A 14,446-nucleotide genomic window follows, 5' to 3' on the forward strand; every position below is an offset into this window, starting at 1 on the left:
CTTAATTTTTGTTGCTTTATTCTTAGTAATCTATTATAGTTATCCATTTAAAATAAGGTCTGTGAGCAAGGTATATAAATAAAAGCCCCTACAATTCTAGAAGAGCAAAGCTTATGTCTTAAGTTGTATTTTTCAAAGGTTCAGGGTTTTCCTGAGTAAATATGGTTTAGTACCATGAAATCCAGTTGACCCTTGAAAAGTGTGGGGGTTAGGGGCACCGACCCCCCCACACACAGTTGAAAATCCGTGTATAACTTTGTCCCAAAACTTAATAGCCTACCATTGACCAGAAATCTTACTGATAACACAGTAAGTGTATTAACACATATTTTGTATATGTATTATATACTGTATTCTTAAACTAGAGAAAATGTTAAGAAAATCATAAGAGAAAATACATTTATAATACTGTACTGTATTGAAAAAAATTCACATATAGGTAGACCCATGCATTTCAAACGTGTGTTGTTCAGGGGTCAACTGTATTATGCCTTTTACTTGATATGGAATGAAGCACAAGTTAATTTTGAAAGGCGGGGAAAAAATCATTACAGGCACTGTGTAGTTTGTCACTAATTATGAAAGGCCTGTATTATTTCCTAGGGCTGCCGTAACAAATTACCACTGGGTAGCTTAAAACAACAGTTTTTTTTCTTACAGTTCTGGAGGCTAAAAGCTCAGAGTCAGGGTGGATCATGTTCCCTCTGAAGGCTATAGGGAAGAATCCTTTGTAGCCTCTTCTTGGTTTTTGGTGGTCCCAGCAATCCTTGCTGTTTCTTGACTTACAGCTACATCGCTCTAGTATCTGCTTTGTCATCAAATGGCTTCTGCCCTCAGTCTTCCTTGCCTGTGTCTGTGTCCTTCTTATAGGCATACCAATCATTGGATTAGTGTCCAACATAATTCAGTATGACCTCATCTTAACCTGATCACATTTGCAAAGATCCTATTTCCAAAAATGGTCATATCCAAAGGTACAAGATATTAAGACTTGAGCTTATATTTGAGTAGGCACAATTTATCCATACAAGTCCATATCTTAGGCTGTTGATGATGAGAAGGAGACACAACCTTCGCCTCAGAAAAGGTAAGATTGCAATTAGAAATAAGTAATTGCTGAGATATTTAAAAATGGTTTTTAAATAATACTAATCTCTTAATGTATTATTTTCTCTCAACATTGTTTTGGCTTATTGAGGTGCCTTATTTAAGACTTCACTAATATTGAAGTCACCTGTATTGGAACATAATAAAGGTAGGGAATTCAGCTAGTATTTTTTTTTTTTTAAGATTTTATTTATTTGACAGACAGCGAGAGAGGGAACACAAGCAGGGGCAGTGGGAGAGGGAGAAGCAGACTTCTCACTGAGCAGGGAGCCCAATGTAGGGCTCGATCCCAGGACCCTGGGACCATGACCTGAGCCGAAGGCAGATGCTTAACAACTGAGCCACCCAGGCGCCCCTCAGCTAGTATTTAAATAAATGCATCAAAAGGAGATATGTGTCCTGAAATAATAAAATTTTCTCATTGCAGTCTTAATAAATCAAGTTCATTCATAAAAGAAGGAGCATTCTTCGGACTATTCTCCGGAAATCAGTGTGTTGCCATCTTGGAGCATTTGAAAACACTTGAGATCGGAAAAGAAAAAAAAAAGCAATTCTGAAAGAATGTTAAGGTGAATGAACAATTTTGAAACCCACCAATTACTGCCAATTACAAAGTAAAGTGATAGATCATTTCACTTTTTAGATGGAGAGAGTCACAGATGATATACGTAAAATGCAAGAATTGTCCATAGAGCACTGAGAACATGTACAGAGAACAGTTGTAAAAAGAAAATTTTAAAAGGGAAAAAAATGGCAGAGATTAGAATTAATGACAGCAGTGGCCTATGGTGCTCATTAAACTTTGATCTCAATTGGCATAGAGATGTTTATGTGTTTCTAGCTCCTAGCCAGACACATAGAGGAGGCACTTCATAAATGTGAAGGAGAGAAGCAGTGTCAGAATGAAGAGACAATAAAGTTAGTAGGAAGAGTAGGCTTAAATTTGGGCACAGCCACCTGTTAGGAATTTGGTGAACTTAATGAACCTCTGTCAGTCTTTGTATCCTCACTTGTGAAATAGGAATGTTACCCATTTATCCTGTCTCTTAGGGTTGAGCAATCAATTGATTTGAAACCAAGCAGCAGTTAACTTCACAATACTTTCTCATTAACATTTCTTCATAGCTTGCCTTGTTTCCCTTGTTTCTCATTCTTGTTTGACATTATCTGCCCCCCCAAAAAATAAATAATATATAAGCCTTTGTTTCAGACTCTGCTTTATGAGGAACCCAGATGTAGATAAGATTTTTAAAAATGTGAACTTTCTAAATTACCAGAATGAACACTCATGAAACAAAATACGGTTATCACAGATCATTTAGTGAAATATTTTAAAAGGCAATGAAAGCAGAATGCTAACATAAAACACAATAACCACACAAAACCAAATCCCTCCTATGAGCAAGTCTAAATGTCTAAAATCACCCAAGTTGGATTTAAAAAAACCCCAAACCTAAATAAATATATGTTGTACTTAAATAATGTTATTTAGAAGTGTTGAAAATAAAAGAATAGAGAAAGGCATATTGGGCTAATAATAAAAGAAAAAGGAAATCACAAATTCAACATTGGGTAGAGATGGACATTATAATTAAGGAACAGAAGGGCATGTTGTGATGTTCAAGAATGCAATCCTTATGGTGCCTGGGTGGCTCAGTCAGGTGTCTGCCTTTGGCTCAGGTCATGACCTGTTCTCTCTCCTGTTCAGCAGAGAGCCTACTTCTCCCTCTCCCTCTACCCCCCAGCCCCCGCTGTGCACGCACACGTGCATGCTCTCCCTCTCTCAAGTCTTTTTTAAAAAATAAAAAGAATGCAATTCTTAATGATTTGACAGTTGGTGAATATCTATGTACAAAGTAGCATAGTACTCAAATTCATTGAGGAAAAAACTTTGGGTATTACATGAAATACTAAGAAATGCATTAGTATAAGGAGACTTTAACACATGCTTCCCAACCCATGATAGCTCAAATGGACAAAGGATAAATATATGGGAGATGTAAATGCTGTAATTAATAATCGATATATATCAAGTCCTCCAGGCTGAAAGTGGTTTTCCAGCGCCCATGTGATGTTCATAAAAGAAAATAAGTTCCAAACATAAGAAATAGGCAGCTTCTCTGATAATACATTAAAGTAGGAAATAAACTTGTGAATGGGAGGAACGCCTTACCACCTAGAACTTTTTTCTTCAGTGTTAGATGGTCCTTATGGTAAAAATTAGTGTTAGAGATAAAGTTGGTCATGACTTCATTATAAAATTTTAAAATGTGTTTACACATCACTTCAAAATGTATGAATCAAAATGGACAAAATTACAAAGACCATAGAACTACAACATGTACCCTAATAGTTGGAAAATTTTACTACACATCTTTCTAGTTGATAAACATAAAGAAAAATTAGATAGGATATATAAAATTTGAAAAGCACAGATAACACTTTTTTTTTTTTTTACAAATAAAAACACTTTTGTTCTAATGGATAGATCTACAACTTTGTGTCCAAGAATTTTAAAATTCTCATTCTTTTCAAGTCCTATGGGACAGTTATAAAATTGACCATATGCTAAACCTCAAAACTACCCTCAAGAAAATAAAAGGATTGGTCATTTTTACAGATCACATTATCTGACCACAATGCAATAAAATCATTTAAAAATATAACAAGTTTGAAAAACACTCTATGTTTGGGAATTTAAAAAAAAAACTTCTAAACAACTTGGTCACAGAAGAAAGTAAAAATTAGAATATATTTAAAAGTAAATTTAATGAAACCATGGATTAAAAACTTGTGGAATGTAGCTAAAGCAACATTTAAAGGAAAATGTATAGCCTAAATTGCTTAAGTTAGAGAAAAAAAAGACTAGCATTATTGAGCTATGCATTTAACAAGTTAGAAGGACTGCAGAATAAATTCAAAGTTGAAAGAGGGATAATAAAGATAGCAGTAATAAACATGATAAATATGAGGCTCAAGGCAAAAATTGAGTCTTTGAAAAGACTAATAGACTAAACTCTGGCAAAATTAAAATTTAAGAGGGAGAGAGAAGACATATAAATATGGAAATTAATAATGGAGATATTGGAAAAATGAATGTTATAAAATACTTCATGTCTATACATTTGAAAGTTTATATGAAATAACTAAGTTATAAATTAAAATTCCCAACTTAAAAAAATTTAAAATCCCAAAGGATTTTTTAACTCAAAGTAAACTCGTGTAGTGTTTTAGAATATAGCCCCATTATTTTTTATGGGCATATCTGTGAGACATACCAAATGTAAATAAGTCAACTTACACAGATTCTTTGTAGATAATTAAAAATGAGGGAATACTCATTACATTTCCCTAATGATTAATGATGTTGAGCATGTTTTCATGTGCTTCCTGGCAGTTGGCATATCTTCTTTAGAGAAATGCCTATTGAAGTCCCTTGCCCATTTTTAAATAGCAATGTCTTCTATCATTGAGTTATAGAAGTTCCTTATATATTTTAGTTATTAACCCCTTACCAAATATATGATTTGCAAATATTTTCCCCATTCCATAGGTTGTCTTTTCACTATATTGTTTCTTTTGACACCAAGTTTTAAAGTTTAATGGAGTCCATCTATTTTTTTATTTTGTTGCTTGTATTTTTGGTGTTATATCCAAGAAATCATTGCCCAATCCAATGTTCTTAAGGTTTTCCCCTGTATTTTCTTCTAAGAGTTTAAAAGTTTTAGGTCTTACATTTATGTCTTTAATCAAATTTGAGTTAATTTTGTATATGGCATATGGTAACTTCATCCTTTTGCATGTGGAATACAGTTTTCTAACACCATTTGTTGTGTAGTCTTGACACCTGTGTTGGGGATCATTTGGCCATAAATGCAAGGATTTATTTCTGAGCTCTCTATTCTGTTCCTTTGGCCTATATTTCTGTCTTTATGTCAGTACAACACTATCTTAATTACCGTTGCTTTATAGTATGTTTTGAAATCAGGGAGTGTGAAGCTTCCAACTTTGTTCTTTTTCAAGATTTTTTTAGTTTTTTGGGGTCCTTTAAGATTCCATATGAATTTTAGGATTTTTTTTCCTATTTATGCAAGAATCTCAATCTGCATTGAGATTCTGATAGGGATTACACTGAATCTATAGATGTTTTTGGGTAGAGTGGACATTTTAGCAATATTGTTTTTCAATCCTTAAGTATAGGATGTCTTTCTATTTATTTGTTTCTTCTTTAATTTCTGTTAGCAGTGTTTTGTAGTTTTTAGTGTAAAAGTCTTTTACCTCCTTGATTAAGTGTATCCCTAAGTTTTTTATCCTTTATGATGCTATAGTAAATGGAATTTTTTTCTTAATTTCCTTTTTGAATTGGTCATTGCTAGTGTTTAGGAATGCAATTGATTTTTGTATCATCAACTTTGCTGAATTTGTTTATTAATTCTAACAGGTTTGTGTGGGGGGGGGTGTGTGTGCATATAATCTTTAGAGTTTTCTACAAATAATAGCATGTCATGTGCAAATAGATCATTTTAATTTGCTTTTTTTCCAATTTTTTTTTTTTGCCTTTTATTTCTTGTTCTTGTCTGATTGCTCTGTCTAGAATTCTGTTCCAGTACTGTATTGACTAGAAGTATGGTGAGAGAGGGCATGCTTGCCTTGCTCCTGATCATAGAGCAAAATCTTTCAGTGGTTCCCCCTATCGAATACGGTGTTAGCTGTGAGCTTTTAATATATGGCTTTTATTAGGTTGAAGTGGTTTCCTTCTATTCCTGGTTTGCTGAGTATTTTAATTATGAAGGGTATTGAGTTCTGTCATCTTAAAAACGTATGCTAATACCTGAGAATGAATGAATATAACTGTAGTAATAACATCCAACTCAAGACATTAGAATACTAATGAATCTAAAGAAACTAAAGTAATGAAAGGAGATATTAATGAAATAAAGTATAGGAACATTGTGGAACATAACACTAAATCCATCTGATTTTTTTGAAAGTGATAATAAAATGTAAAAAGCCATTAGCTAGCTGAATCAAAAAAATTACTAATACATAAAAATGAGATTGCAGAATAAATATAGCAAGGAATTTAGAATTATGACAAATCTGTCTCAATTCTATGAAGGTAAGTTTGGAAACATGGATGAAAGGCTTAATTTTCTAAGAAAATTAAATTTCCAAAATCAGTCCTCCAAAATACAGAAAATATAAACAGGCCAGGTATCATAGAAGGAATAAAAAAAGGGCTACCACCCCACAAAACACCAAACCTACATGGTCTGTCTGATAGGTTAATTTTACTAAGTTTTCAAGGAAAAGGAATATGCAGTGCTATAATAAACTCTCTGTAACAGGAAAAAAAAAAAAAGAGAGAAAGCTTTGACATTAACTTTATGAAGTGAGCCTGGTTTTGATACATATCAGTAGTAGCTAGTGGTTAAGCACATAGGTTCCAGCCACACTTTGAGTCAGCCACCAAACCTTTGCGTCAGAGGGTTCACTCTCCATCAGAATTCAGTTTTCCTTTCCATAGAATATAGTTGTAACTGGAATATTATTCCTGCTTAAGAATTTTATTAGCCCCCTTTCAGCTAGACAATTTTTCAACCATGGAATGTGACTAGAAGAAATGTTTGCCATTTCAAGGCCATGATTTTAAGCAGATTGTACCCTCCCTCTGGAAAGCAGAATAGTGTCCCGTCAAGATCCTAATCCCCGGAACCTGTGAGGTTAGACAGTAAGGGAAAATCAAATTGCTAATCATTTGACCTTGAGATTATCTTGGATAAGCTGGATACCAGGCAGGCCCGGTGCAATCACAGGGTCCCTAACAGTGGAAGAGGGGGGCAGAAGTGTCAGTGTCTGAGGGATATGTTGTGAGAAAGACTCCACTGGCCATTGCTCACTCTGAAGATCGAAGGGAGCCATGAGTCAAGGAGGGTGGGTAACTTCTAGAAGTTGCAATAAGCAAAGAAACAGTCTCACTTAAAGCCCCCAAAAGGAATACAGCCCTGCCAACACCTTGATTTTAGTCCAGTGAGACCCATTTCAGACCCCTGCCCCAGATATGTAAGAGATTAAATCTGGGTTGATTTAAGCCACTAAGTTTGTGGTAATTTATTACGGCCCCCATAGGAAATCAAAACTTTCTTCCACGTCCCTTTCCCTCTTTTGCCAGCAGGAGGCAGTTGTCAATGAAACCCCAGGGGATGGTTAAGTCACAAGATGGAAGGATCCTGGGCCCCTGAATCACCAAGCAAAGCAAAATCACCTGCTGACTAAAAACACACACACTTTGTTGGGTTTTTTTATTTATTTTTTTATTATGTTCAGTTAGCCAACATATGGTACATCATTAGTTTTAACCAGGTGATGGGTATTAAGGAGGTCATGTGTGGTGATGAGCACTGGGTGTTATACGCAACGAACAAATTGTTGAACACTCCATCAAGACACACACTTTGAACTCTTATGTGAGAAGTAATCCTCTACCGTATTTGGAAGAAGGCATTTATTACAACTGTTTATCCTATCCCAATGAGCACAACTCTCGGCACCTCAGTTTTCTTATTTAAAAAAAAGAGAGGATAGCAAGAGTAGCTATCTCAACTAGTTATTGTGAAAATTAAATGTTACTATAGCCAAAGTGTTTAGAATGATTCCTGACACACAATTAAGTATGATGTAAATATTGTCATTAACGTCGCACAGACACGAGGCGCCTGGGTAGCTAAGTCGGTTAAGCATCCAATGCTTGATTTCGGCTCAGGTCATGATCTCAGGGTCGTAAGTAGAGCCCCACATCAGGCTCCATGCTCAGCAGGGAGTCTGCTTAAGGATTCTCTCTCCCTCTACCTCTCCCCCCACTCCCTCTCTAAAAAAAAGAAAAAAGGCGTTGCACACACCCATGCACACATACACAAAATTTGTAATATCTCTTGAATATTGTCACAAACATTCTAAAAGATTGGCTAATTGGTAGATAGAATCCAGCAATACACTGAAAGAATAATAGCCATGGCCCAAGAGTGGTTTATTTTAAAAATACAAAAAAGGTAAATATTAGGAAATTTGTTAATATCATTCACAATTAGCAAAGAGTAGAAACTCTTTCCTTTCTGGCTCATAAATTAATGATAATTTTTATATCTTTTTCTGGGAGGAGGCCAGTATTTTTCCATTATCACTACGGAATCCACTCTGTTCCAACAGCACTGAAACACTGTAGATTGTGAAAATTAGCTCAGATGTTAAAATTCTGTGTTTGTTTTTGTTTTTTCTCTATCAAGAGTTTGGGGCATGGGTCAAACTGCAGCTGCCTGATTCTTGTACGGATGATTTTCCTAGTATCAGGACCCTATGCTTATGTACAAGTACAATCAGTGCAAGACTAGAAATGTAGTATATAAATAAACATACTTCTTTCACACATGGTGCTAAATTAACTACAAATAGAAATACTGTCTCCATTATTATTTATTTAGTAGCATTATATACAGGTGCTTTGAGATTTACATGTGCCACTAGCTATTGATTCTCTGATACCAAAATATTTTTTAAAAATAATTTGATATTGTTATGGAGTGAAGCTCATGTCTGTGAAGGAAATTGCTCAATCTAGAATTTCTACCTTTGGAATGTTTAAGGATAAAATGCTCTCTGGGGAGAGAGATTGCATCCTTGTAGCATACTCCTTGCAGACATTGGTTTTGTTGATAAGCTTTCCTGAATTTTAGGCCTGGGAGGAGATTTTGGTTTGCTGAAATATTCTGCAATGGGCATTTTCATATTATTTCTTCTTATAAACAATGGAGGCCTGTGCTCAGCCTCTGAAATAGAAAAAAAAAACTAAATAAGACCAAAATTGAACCATCAAATATAGCTTCTGCCACATGTTTTAGTAGCAAATGACATACAAAAAAAAAAAAAACTACATGAAGTTTAGGTGAATCAAATATACCCCAAATTCATAAAAGAATCAATCTTATCTTTCTTACCACCTGCTCATTTTTCATGAGTTATTTGTTCTATAACATGCAGGATATGTTCTATCCTCTTAAAATCAAACATTATTTTGGAAGGAATGAATTAGAACTGGTGATCTGTAAAGGTGATAGGCAAGGATGGGACCAGTGAGAGAAAGGAAAAGGATCTATAGTCCTGATAGACAAAAAAGAAAATGGACAAACAGATTAGAACAAGTGAATTATATTCATAAGAGCTTCCCAAGACTATAGGTCAGACCCACGCAGGAATAAGGATTTGGAGAGGTGCTGACTATGACCACCGGAGAGAAAAAAGTGTGATTGGGGCTCCTTATACAAAACTTCTTCAAATATCTAGACAGGGACCAACAGGTAAGACATAAAGTTGAGTAATAAAAACCATCCCTGTTGTGATTTTGTAGTCTTAGGGTGAGGAGTTTGGTAGAAGTCAGATACAATAGACTATCCTTGGTGTGGCAGGGTAAGGGAGTATTTTCTAACTTCTCTACTGTATTTCTTATTGCCTGTTAGCACATATAACCTCTTGGGTTTGGTTAACACCAGCAAAGCTGCTGGGGTTTAGAGTGACCTCAAAGAACTCTAATTGATTACCATACGATTCCTGGTATAAGAGAAACTTGTAGAAACAACAGGATAGACTTTTGTGGAGGCTTAAAGACAGACTTGTTAGTTGTTTGCTCTATAGTCATTGTTGCTACAGTTGTTTTAAAGTTAGAAGCTGCTAAACCCACAGGGATGTTTCAATTGGTCTATTCTGGACCAAAGTTGGACAATCTACAAGTCTTTATTTTTCTTGGTCTTAACTGTAGGGTGTGGCTGGGCTTCTGGTAGGGACACAAAACTGCTCCTCTCTCTTGTACTTCACCTGTTTCACAGAGCATCTGCTTGCAGCCGATTGCCATTTTACTGTTTTCTATGATCGACTTGGTTTCTAGTTAAAATAATTTAGCTTGACAGTTAAGCTATGAAGAACCAAACTCTGAGATTATTGTCCTTTTGTTAGGTCAGTGCAGGGCTTCTCCTGTCACTGGATTGGCATGACTAAACCTATATTTCCTGCTATCCTGCTATCTTACTTCTCAAAGAGTATCTATCTGTCTCTGATGAGGCACTTTGCCTTTCAAAACAAAGTTAAGTTTATGTCAAATTTGTCTTGATGAGAAATTCAGCAGACACTTCCCTTAAAAGTAATTAGAAGTCATTACTGAATTTTACTGCCTTTAAAACCATAGATCCTTGTCTGTGTCCCTAAAGAGTTCAATACTTACTGGTTTCCCTATACCAACCCGGTAATTACCACAAACTGTACTTAACCTTTTGGCACTTCCTTATTTCCTTCAGATCCTTGACTTGACACTCTAAGTAATTGGAGAAAGAGAAAATGAAATTCACAGATACAAACAAGTGTTTTCTATAGATTGCACTATCATCAATAAGCGAGGTACATATATATCTTAAATATTCTATCCTAATTCTTTGTTTTTCGATGCAGACAGCATTAAGTGTACTTTTCAATGAAAAACTCTTCTGACTTTCAGTAGAAAGACTGACCCTATTTCCCAGTTTCCAATTTTCTAGAAACTCTAAGGTGGAGACAAATTGCAATCCAAAATTCTCTGTCTCAGTGATTTTTAAAAGTGACTTGGGTTTTGAATATTTATTGTCTCTTGAAACTTTTAATTTCAAAGCAACAAGATTTTTTCTCCTGACTTAAATAACGTCACATTCTTTCACCATGTTATACATAAATATGTATTTTCTTCTGTCATTGAAATAATAAGGTTTAAGAAAAATTTACACTAAAATAATTTCCAACTCCTGTAATCATTATTTTTCCCTCTAGCAGCCTGCAGAAGTGTGCCAGAGAAAATTAAGTGAAGCAATTTATTTTAATCTAGCATTGCTCTACACAAAAAAAGTGATACTTATGTGATATGCCTTTAACAATAAATACATAATAATACAATTACTGCCTTTATTGCTTCCATTTTTAGATCAAATGAAAAAAACTACATTTTCTTAGATGTCTGGGTGGCTATAATAGAATTTAGAATGATTCTCATATTTATGAAAATGAAAGAAAACAAATACACATTGTGGTCATTTACTGAATAAAGAAGAGACTGAAAACATCAGCATGTTTAGTGTTTTGAAAGATAACAAAAAGAAAATTAAAAGTCTTTCTGTACCATATGCCCTGTAGGTAGCCATTAGATCTAATTACCTAGTGGGTTGATGTCCTTGCCTCGTTCTGGTCAGCACTTTCAATTTTGCAGGTGAATTTGGGGGTGATTTAACTTTGGATGGCTTCCTAGTCTCTGCAGCTAGATTTGCTGTGATGTTTCTTTGTTGGGCCAACAAGTTTATTTCAGCCAGTTCAGCATGAATCAAAGCTGAGACCCACTCTTTTTCTGATTTAAAAAAAAGGGGGGGTAGGCATGAAGGTTATAATTATCATGTCGGCTAGAAACTCGAGATTAGTTCTTTTATCCAGCACTCTAGTATGAAAGGCTGGTAATATGTTTTCTGAGTAGGCATTTATTTGTGAGTCAAGGTTTCTGTGGAAAAGTTGGTTCACATCAACCTGGTATCTGTGCACCTGTGGTACTATAGAGCACCCTGAGTCATTAACTCACTGAGGGACTTGTCCCCAAATGGCAGTAGAATAACTTTTAAATATTCAGTACAAAACCCGCCATTCAGGCTGCTGCCAAATAAAAGAAGAAAGCATACCTATTCAAAATCATATGATCTCGTTAAAATACAGACTAATAAATAATAGTTACAAGCATATCTCTAAAGATATATACCAAAGTCATCACTGAAATGATGTCTGTGATTTGATTGATTATTGTTCTTCTTTTCTTGTATTTTTTCTGGTTCATCTGGGTTCCCCCCAACAATAAACACTTATTGTTTGTATATATTTTTTAAAGTTACATTCTTAAAAAGGAAAAAAAAAAAAGAACTAAAGACTCTTTACCCCTAAATATTTAATTGCTTGCCAAGTAGTCTTGAATTCCTGGGTAAAGGACTATTTCCAAAATGCTCCCTATTCAAAAATATTAGTCTATCCCTAACACACTGCTATTTCCTAACCGTCATTAGTGCAGATTCTCAAAGAGTGGCCCCCAGATTAGCTTTATCAGCATCACCTGGGAACTTGTTAGAAATTCAAATCCTCAGACTCCACCCACCTCCAAAGTTTTGCCTCACTCAGTCTGATGACCAGCTAGGTTTCAGGACAGCTAATCTTTGCTATTTATGGTTGTCCCAACTGGGACCGGGATATGCTTTCATGGAACAGGCCGCAAAGGCCCCAAAGGAGTCTGGGAGAGGACTGAATTGATGGTTTTGGTGGGGGAATTGGCAAGGCTGTCAGAATGGAGAACTTGGAAGGCTATGCTACTGCCATCCGTACCAGAGAAAGGAAACAGGCTCTGTGCTCAGGATTCACAGCAGGCCGGGAAATAGGCTCAGGGATACCCCTGGGTGTGTGGACCTGGAGAAGAAGCACAAACCAGCCCTGGATGCGGTGCTCCACATCACCCCAAGAAGTTTAAATTGGGGCGTGCCAAATTTGGGATCACCGAACGACCAGTTGCATGCAGTCAGTCAGAGAGAACTGCAGAGACTTGGATACTGAATCACTAGGGAAGTAATATTGCAGCAGTATTTTTGCAAAGCCAAGGTAGAAAATTTCAGATATTGGCACATTCCTACTTTCTGACAAGAAACTGAGCTCAGCGTTTGCAAATGCTTCTTTTAAATCTCACCTTTTGAGCTTGCGTGAAGCAGCCACTGTAGAACTTCGGCCAGAGAATCAGTGCGTAAAATGTTGCAGAGCTTTGCCAGAATCTGACAGAGAGTATTAGAGTCACACAATGAGCAAATAAACGGCACACGGGCTATAAGATTTCCTTTCCTTCCCCATCGATCTCATCTTCCCAAATGCCACTCTGCACGTGACACTCAATTAAGTCCACTGGGATGTTAGCCTGGGAACCCGATTTCAAATAGTATGCAGTGGAATCTTAAAACATCTCCAATACAAGTTAAGAATTTGGGGGAGGTGATACAGTGTTCCTCTTGTTTTGTCTGCTCAGTACCCACATTTTCTGGAGGACAGATTCACTTTTCTTCCTTCTGGGGGAATGGATACTTCCCCGCTGTACCAGGGGTTCTAACTGGGATTCTTCAGTCACAGAAATGTCCCTGCTTGCATTGCTCCTCTCTTAGTGGGTGAATCTAGCTGGAGTCATTTTTCCTCAGTTCCCTGAACACAGTGGTTGGCCCAGTGGAGTGGGGAATATAATTCCCTTTTGTCAATCAGAATCCTTCCTTGACTTTTTTTATCTGGCGCTAAGGGCTGATGTGTGGATGATAGAGGAGATAAATATATGAAACAACTGTAAGAAAATTGGACTATAATAAACATTAACGTATAAAACATTAAGCACAAGTAATGATGTTTCCAATTTGATCCTAAATTGTGTCTATTCTTTAGAATTTAGACCTATCTGAAATTCAGTCCTATACATCCATCTGCCTACCAAATGTATCCTCTCTGATATACTATAGGGACTTTGAACCCAGATTATCTAAAACTAAACCCATCTTTCTCTTCTTAGAACCTGCTCCAAGCTTGGTCCCTCCTCACTCCCCTATCTCAGTGGACAACACTTGCATACACTGAATAGATGTCCAAGCCAGACCCAGAGATTCATCCTGGCCAACTCCCTCGCATCTACAAGATGTAAATGCAACTACAAGCAGTAAATCCTTCCTTCTAAATATTTCTCAAATCTCTCCATTCCTTTTTATCCCCACAACCTTGACCCAGGCTAAACTAGCATCAATTCTTGCTGGAGCTACTCTGCAACATCCTCTTCCCTCATCTGCCTGAAATGTTTTCTTTTTTTAAAAAGATTCCCTAAGTTACTTTGCCTCTCATGGGTTTTTCATCAATATGGTGATTACACATTGCTCCCAGCTTCTTCTGACTTACAGATTACTCAGTGATCAGCTTTGAGAGACTCTATTTATCCCTTTAGTGAGAGGAAATAGAATATGTCCTTTAAGGAACTCTCCTGCATTCTTTCCATTGAGTTTTGTTTTGTTTTGTTTTGTTTTGTTTTTTCTGGAAGGTGCTTAATATATTGGCAGGTGAATTTGATCTGCTGAAACTTGATTTTAGGACTTGAGATTATAGATCTGGAGTAGCCCCTCCTGTAGGGCTAGAGTACCCCATTCTCTTTTTAGGGTTTCAGTTGCATTCTTAGTGTGTTCAGCAAGGTCTCTCCACTCTGGCACATCAGAACGCCAGCATCTCTAAGCAA

At 36.2% G+C, this 14,446-nt stretch overlaps 1 protein-coding gene across 1 annotated transcript in view; it reads right to left on the bottom strand.

Annotated features, from left to right (window-relative positions):
• Positions 1–8,742: 8,742 nt before the first annotated feature.
• CUNH4orf17 (chromosome unknown C4orf17 homolog) overlaps positions 8,743–14,446 on the bottom strand; it is a 31,091-nt gene continuing 25,387 nt past the window's right edge. Inside the window, exons 6-9 of the mRNA XM_028093906.2 lie at positions 12,884–12,965; positions 11,332–11,518; positions 10,422–10,465; positions 8,743–8,930 (exon numbers count right to left, since the gene is read on the bottom strand). Coding sequence (XP_027949707.2) covers positions 8,743–8,930; positions 10,422–10,465; positions 11,332–11,518; positions 12,884–12,965 — 501 coding nt within the window. The remainder of the gene's footprint in view (positions 8,931–10,421; positions 10,466–11,331; positions 11,519–12,883; positions 12,966–14,446) is intronic.

Source organism: Eumetopias jubatus, unplaced genomic scaffold (assembly GCF_037043125.1).
Source record: "Eumetopias jubatus isolate StellerSeaLion01/CBP00866 unplaced genomic scaffold, mEumJub1_p1.0 scaffold_2, whole genome shotgun sequence".
Taxonomy (NCBI): Eukaryota; Metazoa; Chordata; class Mammalia; order Carnivora; family Otariidae; genus Eumetopias; species Eumetopias jubatus.